Source organism: Neopsephotus bourkii, unplaced genomic scaffold, assembly GCF_033783945.1.
Source record: "Neopsephotus bourkii isolate Nb327-2 ecotype Australia unplaced genomic scaffold, CSIRO-AGI_Nbou_v1 NB_481, whole genome shotgun sequence".
NCBI lineage: Eukaryota > Metazoa > Chordata > Aves > Psittaciformes > Psittacidae > Neopsephotus > Neopsephotus bourkii.
The window spans coordinates 584,832-599,853 of NW_026900982.1; the positions used below are offsets into that span (position 1 = coordinate 584,832).

General features: G+C 46.1%; 1 protein-coding gene across 2 annotated transcripts in view; it reads right to left on the bottom strand.

The window, feature by feature from the left end:
• The window catches only part of ESCO2 (establishment of sister chromatid cohesion N-acetyltransferase 2), a 248,206-nt gene that overhangs the window by 4,042 nt on the left and 229,142 nt on the right, over positions 1-15,022 (bottom strand). For both annotated transcript variants that reach the window (XM_061350191.1, XM_061350190.1), the window contains exons 3-7: positions 13,327-14,329; positions 10,512-10,599; positions 5,296-5,356; positions 2,335-2,464; positions 50-181 (exon numbers count right to left, since the gene is read on the bottom strand). In XM_061350191.1, coding sequence (XP_061206175.1) covers positions 50-181; positions 2,335-2,464; positions 5,296-5,356; positions 10,512-10,599; positions 13,327-14,329 — 1,414 coding nt within the window. The remainder of the gene's footprint in view (positions 1-49; positions 182-2,334; positions 2,465-5,295; positions 5,357-10,511; positions 10,600-13,326; positions 14,330-15,022) is intronic.

Sequence of the window (15,022 nt, forward strand, 5' to 3'; positions counted from 1 at the left end):
CTCCTCCCCATCTTCTTCAGCCGAGCTGCGAGTGCAGCCATTGCCTTACCACGTATCGGAGGCCCTCGAGGAATCTCTCGTGGTGCTGGATGTGCTGGGCTTCATCCTCCGGGCTAGCAGCGGTGTAGATCATGCCACACGACTTGCAAACTATGGCCCCGAAATGTTTCTGACCAGCATCCTAGTGAGACAGGGAGCCAGTTAAAACGCCTTGAAGCTGTTCAAAATCATGTTCAGTTTAAAGAATGAGGTTGAGAATTGGTTCTAGTAACAATCATTAAAGATTGAAGTATTTGTTTTCATAGAATAACAGAATGGTTTGGGTTGGAAGGGACCTTAAAGTCATTATCTAGTTCCTATCCCCCTGCCACTGGCAGGGACACCTTCCACTAGAGCAAGTTTCTTGTTTTCATTTGAATTTGTGAAGGGGACAAAAAGCTTTTGCTTATTTGCAGAAAATTTGAACTACCCAGCATGAATTACCCAGGGAACACAGTGAACATGTTATTCCGAAGAAGCCTTGAAATAGATCAGCAATATCCTCACTGAGGAAACAACGTAGAAGAGCCCAACAAAAAACCCTTATAAACTAAAGGAAAACTCTGGGTAGTCTTTCCATCAGTTATCTAGAAATAACATCGGTTTTATCTCTTAGGACACAGGGAGGGGAAGAAAAAGAACTGAATGTCAGTTGTGCAAGCAGAGAGCAGAACGCTCTTTGGATGCCTGGTCACATGCAAGCAGCAGTTTGAGGATAGAGCTGCTGCAGTCCTGCATCCAGCTCTCGGGCCCCAACATAAGAAGGATGTGGAGCTGTTGGAGTGAGTCCAGAGGAGGCCGCAAAGATGCTCCGAGGGCTGGAGCATCTCTGCTATGGAGCCAGGCTGAGAGAGCTGGGCTTGTTCAGCCTGGAGAAGAGAAGGCTCTGGGGAGACCTTAGAGCAGCTCCAGAGCCTAAAGGCACCAACAAAAAGAGCTGGAGAGGGGCTTTAGACAAGGGCCTGCAGGGACAGGACAAGGGGGAATGGCTTTAACCTGACAGAGGGGAGACTGAGATGAGATCTTAGGCAGAAATTCTTCCCTGTGAGGGTGGTGAGGCCCTGGCACAGGTTGCCCAGAGAAGCTGTGGCTGCCCCATCCCTGGCAGTGTTCAAGGCCAAGTAGGACAGGGCTTGGAACAACCTGGTCTAGTGGAAGGTGTCCCTGCCTGTGACAAGGGGTTGGGACTGGATGAGCTTTAAGGTCCTTTTCAACCCAAACTACCTTGTGATCCTATAAGTAGTGAGGTGAATTGAAGCCTGGTACATTAAGGGCTCCTTTCCTGCACTGTCTGCTGCTGCGGAAGTTGCCTTCCCTTCCAATCATCCCACATATAGGACATTTGAGGTTCCCTGCATTGCACAGTACCCGCAGCCTGTCATTCACGGTCGCAGCCAGGCAGGGCTACAGCTCGTGGCTGGCCATGTGCGGGGTAGCAAGGGCTGCTGAGCACACACTGCTGCTTTCCTCTCAGCACAGGCACTCCTCTGGATTTCTTCCTTCCACAGGGACCAGTTTCCAAAACACTCAAAAATTTGTATCTGTGAGGTCTCAAATTTGACAGAAATCATGCAAACAGCTCAAAAGGTGCTAGAAAGGGCAGCTCAGCTGAAAAGAATGATCACATAAGCCCCATTCCCTCAGGAAACAGGCTTGAAAACATCTGCATGTTACCAAGTGAGAACAAATGATTCACTAAAAAACTTACTCGTCACTGAGGGCATATGTTCTGGAAACCCACAGATGTGATGGCTGCACGACACAGGAGCCTCAGTAACACTGCTTCCTCCTGCTCCATGAGCAGTGCACCATGCTGCAGGGCAACATCAGGAAGGCAGCCATAGAGCTGCCAAAGAGGGCTGCTCATTGCTGCTCCAGTGCTGCCCTGGCTGATGCTCGATGCTGTGGTTGCAGTGCTATGCTGACTCTGCTCAAACGGCAGGCTGGGAAGCCATGGGGAAGGGAAGTTTTCCAGCCAAATTCATTCCTATAGCATCCATACAGGCTTGGCTGAGTTTTCCTTTAGCTTTATTTTTTTTCTTCTCTTTAATATCATGTTCCATAAACCTGCTTTGAACTCCAAAGTGTAATAAAGCGTTAGTCCCAGTGAAACCATAACAATGTATTTCCTAGCTACTACCCTGTCCTAGTCTAGTGCGAACTATGTTAATCACTGCCCTGTTACGGTCATTGCAGTGTGATTGGGTTGAAAATCTACTTCTCAGTGAGCCTCAAGGCCTGTTTCTTATGTCCTCAGCATGGAGAGAACCCAGCGTGCCCTAAGGGGAACCTTACAATGATCATCTGGTCTCTGGAACGCTTGCAGAGTTCTTTTGCTTTCTTGTTTTTCTGCAAGGTGTGAGATGTTTTTGCAGGTGGGCTGGATCCAAATGGAGGAGCCGCTTCATCCAGTGCAGCCTGTGTCCTGAAAATCATTTCAGAGAGATGAAAATTAGGCACTGGTTAACATAATTGGGTAGTGACTTTTACCACAGAACACCTCAAAGTAGGAAAGATACAGCAAAGCTTCTCAACAGCCATGGTGTCAGCTCTTCTGGAGGAAGGAGAGTAGGAGGGGGCTCCAGGAAGAGCTACTATTACATCAAAAGTTAAATAACTTAATTAAGCACCTCTCCCACATCCACAGCCACCCCATCTCCCAGATACTGAAAATTAAGCAGCTCTTTGAACAGTCAGGAGATACACAACTAACTGAGAAGCAGAGGGCAAGGTCCACAGAGCACGGAAACTGCAGGTGAAGAAATAGGTGCCCAAGTCACAGAACCACAGAATGGTTTGGGTTGGAAGGGACCTTAAAGCTCATCCAGTTCCACCCCCTGCCATGGGCAGGGACACCTTCCACTAGACCAGGTTGCTCCAAGCCCCATCCAACCTGGCCTTGAACACTGCCAGGGATGGGGCAGCCACAGCTTCTCTGGGCAACCTGTGCCACGGCCTCACCACCCTCACAGGGAACAACTTCTGCCTAAGATCTCATCTCAGTCTCCCCTCTGTCAGGTTAAAGCCATTCCCCCTCGTCCTGTCCCTGCAGGCCCTTGTCAAAAGCCCCTCTTCAGCTTTCTTGTCAGCCCTTTTAGGTACTGGAAGCTGCTCTAAGATCTCCCTGCAGCCTTCTCTTCTCCAGGCTGAACAAGCCCAGCTCTCTCAGCCTGTCTCCATAGCAGAGATGCTTCAGCCATCAGAGCATCTTTATGGCCTCCTGTGGACTCACTCCAACAGCTCCACGTCCTTCTTATGTTGGGGCCCCAAAAGCTTGACACAGAACTGCACCACCATAAGCTCCAGGCCCTCATGCTAACACCCCTTTAGAGCAGGGAATGAGAACCTCTTGGGAAAGCCCTTGGTGCTGGGGCTGAGCTCTGCTCTACCTCCTCACAGGACCAACCTCCCACAGAGGGGAGCAGACCGAGCCATGGCCAGGAGGAATTGCTCCTATTCCCATGTAGACATGGAGGATTTACATGGATTTTTACAGCGTAGGCTTCAGCTACAGAGAATCATGTTGTTAGGGATGATAATAATGGCACAGTTTTTTCTAACCTACCTTCAGGCTTCTATGCCTAAGGTGGCATTTCTTAAGCCAACTCAGAGCAGGAAATTGTAACGGGTGAGCAGCAAATCTTAACACAGAATTAATTTAGAGCTACACTAAACAATTTTATAGGCTTGGATACTAAGGAGAATTTCCAAAGCAGAGACTTCATGGAGAAAACGCTTGTGCTCATCAGCTTCCCAGGAGACAACTGCAAATCCAAGACTGAGCTTCAGCTAATCACAAACACCAGGATTTCCACACATTCCAGGGTTCCACTTGCACCACGGAAGGTATTTGAAAAGCCACATGAGGAAGCAAAGCAAATATTGCAATCAGATCTCTCTTTCAACACTTCTGTGGCAGAGGACTACAGTAGCGTGACAAGTTTTGCAAAGTTTATTTTGGCTCTTTTCAGAGCAACTTTAAGTGGGGATTTTTATGTTCAAAATAAACTCAGAATGCTTTTATAGTTAACAAAGTATATCAAGAAGTTGATCCAATATGGGAGAGGGACATGCAGCCCTGGTTCTTGCATGGGAAAACAAGTCTTTTTTCCACTAGAGGTCTAAGAGTATGACGGCAAATTAACTGAATAAGCTAATTGGAAACTCGGACACCAGGTTGTACAGTTACACCTGAGGAGTAAAGAGTTCCAGTGCTTGCAAGCAATTTAGCACTACCATGCTTTTTATAGAATCAAAAAGCAAACTTCACAGGCTTGTTTCATTTACATCACACTAAATATCAAACATCATCTTGCAGGCTTTGAAAATACCAGCTCATGTGAGCACGGGACACTGGAAGAGAAACAGCTGCTTCCATACATCCTTTTCACCCATTTTTATAGCAACTTCTGTCTTGTCTTTGGTCTGGATCAACCTGGATCAACACTGCTGAGCATGCTGCTACCTAGTGCTGCCATACTCAAGTATCTCAGGTTAAAAAAGTCAGTGCAGAACAAACTTCACCTGACCAGAAAGAATACCCATGTTCTTTAAACTCATTGCCAAACCAATCCCTCTATGCCACAAGGTTCATTGTTTCTTATAGAATCATCAACCCATAGCATGGTTTGGGTTCGAAGGGATCTTAAATCTCATCTCATTCCAACCCCTGCCACGAGCAGGGACACCTTCCACTAGACCAGGTCACTTCAAGCCCCTGAGGTCCTACCAGGCCTTGAACACTGCCAGGGATGGGGCAGCCACAGCTTCTCTGGGCACCCTGTGCCAGGGCCTCACCAACCCCACAGGGAAGAACTTCTGCCTAAGAGCTCATCTAAACCTCCCCTTTTTCACTTTAAGGTCATTTCCCCTTGTCCTATCCCTACAGGCGTTTGCAAGAAGTCCCTCTCCAGCTTTTTTGTCAGCCCCTTTAGGCACTGGAATATGTACAAATTCACAAGCAAAAAGTACTACAGACAGTAAGAAAGCATGTATTTCCTTATTCACACACTAGAACTCCTCTAAACCAACACAAATTTAATCTTGCATCTTCTCTTAAAAACAAGCAAACGAAGAAACAAACCAACACACCCCCTCTCCCCACCAAGCCAAGTCACCCTCAAACTTTCAAACCTTGCAAAGACTGGGAGAAAGCTAAATCGTCATATTAAGAATTAGTATACTTAAAAAAATAATGATTTTGCAGATATGAAATATCTAATCATTCTTGGAGAGACTTAGCAAAGAGTAGCCTACCTTTTCTTGCTGGTGGGGGATGAGCTGAATATGGGGTAGACGACAGCCTTTGAAGGAGATGCTGGAAAAGACACACAAAGTTACAGTGGTTTAGAATTCTTTTTAGCATCAGAACTCACTGATACATGGAAACAAACATTCAAACACCAGTAAGACTGCAAAAATCATAGAATAGTTAGGGTTGGAAAGGACCTTAAGATCATCTAGTTCCAGGCCCCCTGCCATGGGCAGGGACACCTCACACTAAACCATGCCACCAAAGGCTCCGTCCAACCTGGCCTTGAACACCACTAGAGATGGAGCATTCACTACTTCTCTGGGCAACCCATTCCAGTGCCTCACCACCCTTACAGTAAAGAATTTCTTCCTTATATCCAAACTAAAGTTCCCCTGTTTAAGTTTTAACCCGTTACCCCTTGTCCTATCACTACAATCCCAAATGATATACAACAGTGGAAATGAACTCTATAGACAAGAGATTCAGAGAGTACTGGGAAGACGTTGATGATGCAGGATTGAAAGATGTCCATGAGTGGAATCCAGCCATAATGCAATCACCTTGAATGCATTGGAAGTGATGTTGATCGAGGTGTCCAGTTTTTTCCCCTCTCACATCAGAACCAGGAATCAGAAATTTCTGCTGAAGTAGTTTAGTGCTTCCGTGCCTCCTAATTAAGTGTTAATAAAGCAGAAGTTTCCCCATTTCCCATTATTTTGGCTAAGGCAACCTGAGCCTACAGCTTCTTTAGCCTCAAGAAGTTGGGAAGTGGTAGGTTAACCACTAAGTTACAGCACACGAGCTGCAAGTTTTAGGATAATGTCACAAAGACTCTGGTCAGCAAAGCAAAAAAAACCCAACCCAAACAACAACAAAAAAGAACCCCCAGAAATACTAGCTTGGTTTCTTTTTCTCCTCAAGGATAAAAAGTTTAGGCACTAGACTGCTTTATGCTATCGTATTTTGACCACGTTCACACAGAGCAACTTCCAGTCCCTAAAAAGGCTGAAAACAATCTGGAGAGGGACTTCCAACAAGGGCCTGTAGGGACATGACAAGGGGGAATGGCTTTAACCTGACAGAAGGGAGACTGAGATGAGATCTTAGGCAGAAGTTCTTCCCTATGAGGGTGGTGAGGCCCTGGCACAGGTTGCCCAGAGAAGCTGTGGCTGCCCCATCCCTGGCAGTGTTCAAGGCCAGGTTGGACGGGGCTTGGCACAACCTGGTCTAGTGGAAGGTGTCCCTGCTTGTGGCAGGGGTTGGAACTGGATGAGCTTTAAGGTCCCCTCCAACCCAAATCATTCTGTATTTCTATGATTCTTAGGAATTAACAGAAATTTAGTAACATCTGCAAGCAGAAGAGTGGCTATAACAGCCTCCAAAAAAACATGCCATGAAAATGAACCGATTTCTAGGAAGCTGTGCATAATAGAAAGTATCTTGTTCACATCAGCAGTGGGAAAGATCATAAAGAGTCATGAAGATGCTAATAAACAATAAAAAGCCTACAGATTCCTAGAAACGCAGGAGCTTAAAGTGCCAAGACACTTCTTTGGAAAGGTCCCAGCAGGCAAATGCAGGTGATGTCTGGAAATACGATGGCAACAGCTTTACAAGCAGGTGGAAATCACAGCTAGAGGAGTCTTTTATCCAGAACTAGAGTTAGCAGGAAGAGCAGCAGCTGCAGGAGGGAGCACGCCACTCCTCGGGATGAGGAGGAGGCACAGAAAGAGTTGACCTTCAATAACAGGCTTCACTAACTTCCAAAAAGCTGATAAATATGGTCCCATGTGAAGCAAGAGGAAAGCAGGGGGGTTGTGTAAAAAACCCCAACAGCTCAGGACTGCCGGTAATTTCTTCAGGAAACAGATTAAGACCAGATGTGCCAGAACAAAGTGAAATGAGACACAAACACAGCTAAATCGTGACTTCTTCTCTCACTGGAAATTCAAGGAATCACAAAGGGAATAGAAACCAGGGGAGAGCAGGGCAACACGACGAAGGGCTGAAAGCAGAAATGCCAGACTGTAAAGTGAGCTGCACCTAGGGAGGCAGTGGCACCATGCAACAAAAGAAAACCCACGTTTTGCTACAAAAGAGGAGGAAACACTAAAACCAGATAACAAACAATGACAAGACCATGTACTGCCTTTTCATTTCAGTCATTAATAAAAGAACGAGATGTGAGCATCAGCACAATTAAGACCAAAAGGAGATAAACTTCAACAGCTGGGGAAAGATGTCAAGGGCACACACAGATGAATTAGACCTTTACAGGCTCATAAGGACTGACTCAACCCAGGGCTGCTGGGACTGGAATCAAGAGTGCTGCCTATTTTTAAAAGGGAAAAACGGAGAAACCAGGAAATTAGGACAAAATAACATGACCTCAGCTTCTGCAAACATACTGGCACATGTTAGTTCATACTTGGAAGATGAGACAGCAGGTAGAAGCCAACACATTATTTTGCTTTAATAAAAAATATTTAAGCAACATATCTTCTTTTTTTAATCTTCTTTTTAAATCTTTTTTTAAGAGTAATATAACCCCCATTTTCAAAAAGGGGAAAATGGATGACCCAGGGAATTACAGACCAGTCAGTCTCAGCTCTGTGCCTGGCAAAATCTTGGAGCAGATTCTCCTGGAAGGCATGCTAAGGCACATGAAAAACAACAAGGTGCTTGGTGACAGACAGCATGGCTTCACTAAGGGGAAATCCTGCCTGACCAATTTGGTGGCCTTCTATGATGGAACTGATGCACGAGGTAGAGCAGCTGATGTCATCTACCTGGACTTGTGCAAAGTGTTTCACACTGTCCCGCATGACATCCTTGTCTCTACATTGGAGAGACATCAATTTGATAGGTGGACCACTCAGTGGATAAAGAACTGGCTGGATGGCCGCACACAAAGAGTTTTGGTCGATGGCTCAATGTCCGGCTGGAGACCAGTAACGAGTGGTGTCCCTCAGGGATCGGTGTTGGGACCAGACTTGTTCAACAACTTTGTCGCTGACATGGACAGTGGGATTGAGTGTGCCCTCAGCAAGTTTGCCAATGACACCAAGCTGTGTGGTTCGGTGGATACGCTGGAGGGAAGGAATGCCATCCAGAGGGACCCTGACATGCTTGTGAGGTGGGCTGATGCCAACCTCATGAAGTTTAACCATGCCAAGTGCAAGGTCCTACACCTGGGTCGGAGCAATCCCAGGCACAGCTACAGGTTGGGCAGAGAAGAGATTCAGAGCAGTCCTGTGGAGAAGGACTTGGGGGTGCTGGTCAATGAGAAAATGAACATGAACCAGCTTCAATGTGTGCTCCAGCCCAGAAAGCCAACCGTATCCTGGGCTGCATCAAAAGGAGTGTGACCAGCAGGTCGAAGGAGGTGATCCTGCCCCTCTACTCTGCTCTCGTGAGACCTCACTTGGAGTATTGTGTGCAGTTCTGGTGTCCTCAACATAAAAAGGACAAGGAACTGTTGGAACAAGTCCAGAGGAGGGCCACAAGAATGATCAAGGGACTGGAGCACCTCCAGTACGAAGATCAGCTGAGAAAGTTGGGGCTGTTCAGCCTGGAGAAGAGAAGGCTGCGTGGAGACCTCATAGCAGCCTTCCAGTGTCTGAAGGGGGCCTACAGGGATGATGCTGGGGATGGACTCTTCATTAGGGACTGTAGTAATAGGACAAGGGGTAATGGGTCAAACTTAAATAGGGGAGGTTTAGACTGGATATAAGGAAGAAGTTCTTTACTGTAAGGGTGGTGAGGCACTGGAATGGGCTGCCCAGGGAAGTTGTGAATGCTCCATCCCTGGTGGTGTTCAAGGCCAGGCTGGACAGAGCCTTGGGTGACATGGTTTAGTGTGAGGTGTCCCTGCCCCTGGCAGGGGGGTTGGAACTGGATGATCTTAAGGTCCTTTCCAACCCTATGATTCTATATATATCACTTGTTATTCCCAAGAAGAAATATAATAATTATTGTTTGTAATTTAATGCTGAAACAAGAAATATAGAGGACTTGATTTGGTGACTATCAGGAGTAAAGGATAATATGTGCTTCTATCTTTAGAGGTAATACTTAGCAGATAGGGGCATTTATGAGTTTAAAAGCATTCTTGCACTGCAAAGGGTCAGAAAAAAACAGGCTGAAATAAGGATAAGGGGAAACACTACACTTAGCCACAAGCCAGGGGGAAATAAGGGATAGGGATCAATTCTTCAGGCAGCAGCTGCATGTAATACCCATGGGTTGCTGTCTGCCTCCAAGCAAAGGCAGCTGAGAAGGTTTCCTGTAGAAATGTAGGTGTTTCTTGTGTGAGAAATAGATTAATTACTCCTTTCCTGGTAATTAGTGCTCCTAAGGCTTAGAGGGAAGTCTCTTTGGGGGTACCCTGCCAGCAAAGATGTGACTTGGTCTGGATAAAACAAGTGACAGTGTCAGATGCCTAAAACTCAAGAATGAAAAAGAAAAGTGGAATGAATCAGGGGAACATCCCAGGGATAAAAGGGGCAGGGAGGGGAAAAGAGAAGCCTCCAGGGAGACCTTAGAGCAGCTTCCAGTGCCTAAAGGGGCCAACAGGAAAGCTGCAGAGGGACACTGTACAATAGGGGCCTATAGGGACAGGACAAGAGGGAATGGCTTTAAACTGACAGAGGGGAGATTGAGATGAGCTCTTGGGCAGAAGTTCTTCCCTGTGAGGGTGGTGAGGCCCTGGCACAGGGTGCCCAGAGAAGCTGTGGCTGCCCCATCCCTGGCAGTGTTCAAGGCCAGGTTGGATGGGGCTTGGAGCAACCCAGTGTAGGGGAAGGTGTCCCTGCCCATGGGAGGGGTTGGAACTGGATGAGCTTTAAGATCCCTTCCAACCCAAACCATTCTGTGGTTCTATGAAAAATGTGACCATTTGTTTCAAATGCAGGAATTTCCAAAATCTTACTGGAAATGGGCTCTGTCATAAAGCAAAGAGGAAAGGCAGGTTAGATCTCAAAACAAAAACCAGTTCACTGTTTAACTGTTTAACACTTGGTTTCATCAGGGAGATGGCAGAATCTCCATCGTTACTGCCCAGCTTACTTAAACACCGTATTACAGAACAACATGGGAATTCAGTAGCACTGATCCTCCTGGAGAGAAGCAGGTAACATAGGGGATTTTTTAGTCTCTTCTGCCTCATTTTACTACAGCAACAAGAGTCACAGAGCAAGAGAGGTATAATCCAGCTCACCTTGATTATTCACCTTCTGCAGAGACTGGCTTGAGGGAATAATGCCATCATCTGACTCACAGGCTGTAGAACTGATTTCATCAGCATCCTATAAATGGAGACAAGTTTTTAAGAAAAAAAGAAACCTCTCCAGTTGATTAAGTTCTCAGACAGCAGTAATGCAAGGGACCTTCACAGTGAGCATTAACTGACATGATAAGGCTTTATAGTTCTATTTTCCAATCACAAAGTTACACCCGAATGCTGAATGTCACATTGAAAACGTTGCACCCTGCACTGAGGATAAACTTGGTTCCTCCAAGTTACTCTCAGCCTTCTGAAGCACCATCATTTCCCATCTACCTGCCTTCAGGTACTGTTAAGACCAAATGCAGCTTGTGACAATGACCATGGATTTTGATTCTTAACACCTACATGTGCCCCACTTCTGTTTTATTACAGGATGTAGGGGGTTTATTTGATTTTCAACTAAATCTTAAGTGTAGAGGTTTTGTATCATGTCTTCCCTTTACCATTTCTGTGACTCTGCTTCACTCTCTGCCTATACGTTTGCACCTTCACAGCTCCTGGAAGCCTCACACAGATTGCCCTATAAAAGTCAAAGTTTGCCAAACTGATTTTTGCCTTGAACTCTGCTCTTTTTGTACATGACAATGTATTATTTCCCACCAGGAACACCAGGCAAAGAACTTGGCAGTAAGCAGAATTCAAGACCAGATCAAGGTCACACTTGGTCTGTGCTCAGTTTGCAGGAAGAAAGTTGCTGAGTTCCCTTTTCATGCACTCCCATGTTTCTGGTTAACCTCAGAGAACTAGTTTGCCAACACAAAAGCTGCCACAACAGCAGAATTAAATGCTATCAGATCATTCCTCTTTTTTTACCACACATGCAAGACTGGACTGTGCAAGCCAACATTTGTGTTTTATTAAAGCTGCATTGTAAAATCATATTGACAATCAAGTCAGGAATGCAAAAGAGATACTAAACCAGTGCAGGTGAACAAAGGCGGCCATAAACTGTCTTTTATGGAATATAGAACACATTAGTCCTATAAAAACAGCTTTACATCTTGTTCACTGCTTCCTTTCAATGCCCAGTATAAAACACTACAGTAGTATTCCAGCAGCTCTCCTACTTTTCTACATTTTAAGATGCTGGAATGGAACAGCAAAATAAAACATTAAGTGTAATGAAACAGTTTGCAAGCCTCCTCTGAATCAATGTTTTACTGCTGTGTTCCTTCCGCTGTCACCCTCACCCTTCCCACCTCAGCACTTCAGGCCACAAAACCCATGTCCCACATATTAAATGATTCTCTGGCAAATCCTGAAATCAAAAGCAAGATCTGGCAAAGCACTACCTGGTCAGCAGCAAGACTCATTGCAACATTTAATTATTTGAGCACTGCTAAACATATCTGTACAAGAATTGTATCATCAAATCACAGAACAGTTTGGGTTGGAAGGGCCCTTAAAGCTCACCCAGTTCCAAACCCCCTGCCATGGGCAGGGACACCTTCCACTAGACCAGGTTGCTCCAAGCCCCGTCCAACTTGACCTTGAACACTGCCAGGGATGGGGCAGCCACAGCTTCTCCGGGCACCCTGTGCCAGGGCCTCAGCACCCTCACAGGGAAGAACTTCTGCCTAAGAGCTCATCTCAGTCTCCCCTCTGTCAGCTTAAAGCCATTCCCCTTTGTCCTGTCCCTACAGACCCCTCTCCAGCTTTCTTGTTGCCCCTTTAGGCACTGGAAGCTGCTCTAAGGTCTCCTGGAGCCTTCAGGCTGAACAATCCCAGCTCTCTCAGCCTGTCTCCATAGCAGAGGTGCTTCAGCCCCCAGAGCATCTCTGTGGCCTCCTCTGGACTCACTCTAACAATCAAATGTATGTCTAAAAAGACACCCCAAAACAACACTTACCTATCACCAGGAATATTCCCTTCCCTGTGAAGGGAGCAACAGATAAAAACTGCAATAGGCCTCTTTGGCAATAGAACTGTTGGAGTTCTTCAAAAACAGACAAGCCTGAAAAAGTCTTTGGTTTGTTGAAGCATGAGAACCCATGGCTCAGCCTCGCTTCCTGGGAGGAGGGAGCTGCAGAACCAGCACAGGTAGTTCCCGATGGGGAAATAATCACTAAAAAGATTACCCAGAGCAGAGCAAAGCCTGCTCTGTCAGCAAGCAATGTCTTGTGACTGAGGAGAAACTGCTAAAAACACAATAGAAACAATAGTGCTTTCTGTGTCTGATCACTGGCTGAGGTGAAAACAACATTGGTTTTGAGGAGCATAGAAGCAGAAGTCATGTGAAGAGCTGCTGTCCTTGAGGACAGGGGCTCATGATCTCCCACATTACTCAGTGAGGTCACACTTGCTATTTGTTACATTCATTAAAATGAAAAAAAGAAAAAAGCTTAAAAATGTCTGTTTCAGCTTTGCCCTTTATCACATAGAAAAGAAACAACAAACCCCCAAAAGATACAGATTATCCGTTGAAAAACAGCACAAAGAAAGCTTTCCTTTCAGCAATCATAAAGGGAATATTGCTCTGCAGCCAAGTGCTAGTGACCGACAGGGATGCAACAAGAACATCCTGAAAGTTCATCACAGTTTTAAGCCTCCATGAGGCAGGAATAAAACTGAGTTTTCCTAGGCAAAATCCACTCATATATCTAAATAAACACCTGACAGGGGGGTGGATCTAGATGATCTTAAGGTCCTTTCCAACCCTAACTATTCTATGATTCTGTGATTCTATGAGCAGAGCATGTGTTCACCTCAGGCTTGTGCAGCAGGCTCTGAGGACACATTTACTTACCACATTCTCTGCGTTGCTTGCTCCTTCAGCTGCAGACCTGGAAGTACAAGACGAACCAGAAGTGCTTCTACTTTTCAATGGAGATGCTTTTCCATCACATGCTGCATCTCTCCCTTGATTTACACAGCTTTCAGAGTCCTTCTTGTTTTCATTTTCCTTCCTCTGAGGCAGAGAAATACTTCTCAATATACCACCTGCCTCAACAACTTGGCTTCCATCAGCTGAACTGGACTTTGTAGCTGGTGGTGGGCTGGACTGGTTTGCTTGCAGAGATCTGGGGAGACCTGGGGGAGACTTGGCATTCACAACTGGCTTTTTAGAGTGCGATTTCTTCCCAGCATTGAAGAATGCTGCTCCCAGCTGGAGTTTCAGGGCTGGTTTAACTGTCATGCTTAGGACTCTGAAGGGTGACTCCATCTTCTTTTTAACTAGAGGATTCATGTTCTCTTTCTCCACACTGGATTTTTCTGCTGATGTCTCTCGCTTCGCCTTCTTAGGAGCTTTGGGGACAGTTTTGCCATGCTTGGATTTTGTCATGTGCTTGGTTGGCTTCAAGCTTTTATTCCTGCTCAAGCTCATGTTCATCTTCTCAGTCCTGCTGGGAGCTGGGAGATGTTCATCCCTGTTCCTTTCACCCAAAGAGCGGTGCTCGTTCAGCTCTTTTCTCTCATAAGGAGTTAGGTAGCACTTTTCCTTGCTATAAAAAGACACCACAGGCACGAAGAACTTGCATGAGGAAGCGGCCTTTGGGGATAATTTCCTTGAGGACTCACTCTGCAGGGCTGTGGGAACACTAGCTGCCTGAAGGGGTGAAATATCCAGCCTCCTTGGGAGCACTGGCCTCACTGGGACAGCCTGGTTTTCTTTCATCTCATCGCTGGAGCTAGAGGACCATTGTATTTGAGAAGCAGATAGGTTATTTCTTGGTTTCTTGAGTGGAGACAGACCTTCGGAAAATCCTATCATCTTTTTTTTCACAGGAGTCTCAAAGACTAAGGATGAACTGTAAAAACAATGACAGAGCAAAACAACATGTGCTATTAAAAAGTTTTCAATTACTATTTTACTTAAAACACTTAACTGAGACTTAAAACAGATGAGTTGCCTGTATTGGTACATGCGCTGTAACAAATACAAGTATCAAAGTGCAATATCCAAATATCATAGAATGGTTTGGGTTGGAAGGGACCTTAAAGCTCATCCAGTTCCAGCTCCCCTCCCATGGGCAGGGACACCTTCCACTAGACCAGGCTGCTCCAAGCCCCATTCAACCTGGCCTTGAACACTGCCAGGGATGTGGCAGCCACAGCTTCTCTGGGCAACCTGTGCCAGGGCCTCACCACCCTCACAGGGAACAACTTCTGCCTAAGATCTCATCTCAATCTCCCCTCTGTCAGTTTAAAGCCATTCCCCCTTGTCCTGTCCCTACAGGCCCTTGTCAAAAGCAGCTTTCTTGTCGGCCCCTTTAGGCACTGGAAGCTGCTCTAAGGTCTCCCTGGAGCCTTCCCTTCTCCAGGATGAACAAGCCCAGCTCTCTCAGCCTGTCTCCATAGTAGAGGTGCTCCAGCCCTCGGAGCATCTTCATGACTTCCCCTGGACTCACTCCAACAGCTCTATGTCCTCCTTATTCTGGGGGCAACCGTATGTTACAAACAGGAATAGTTTGGATCCTCCTGCCGTGGTGGAGGGAGTGGAA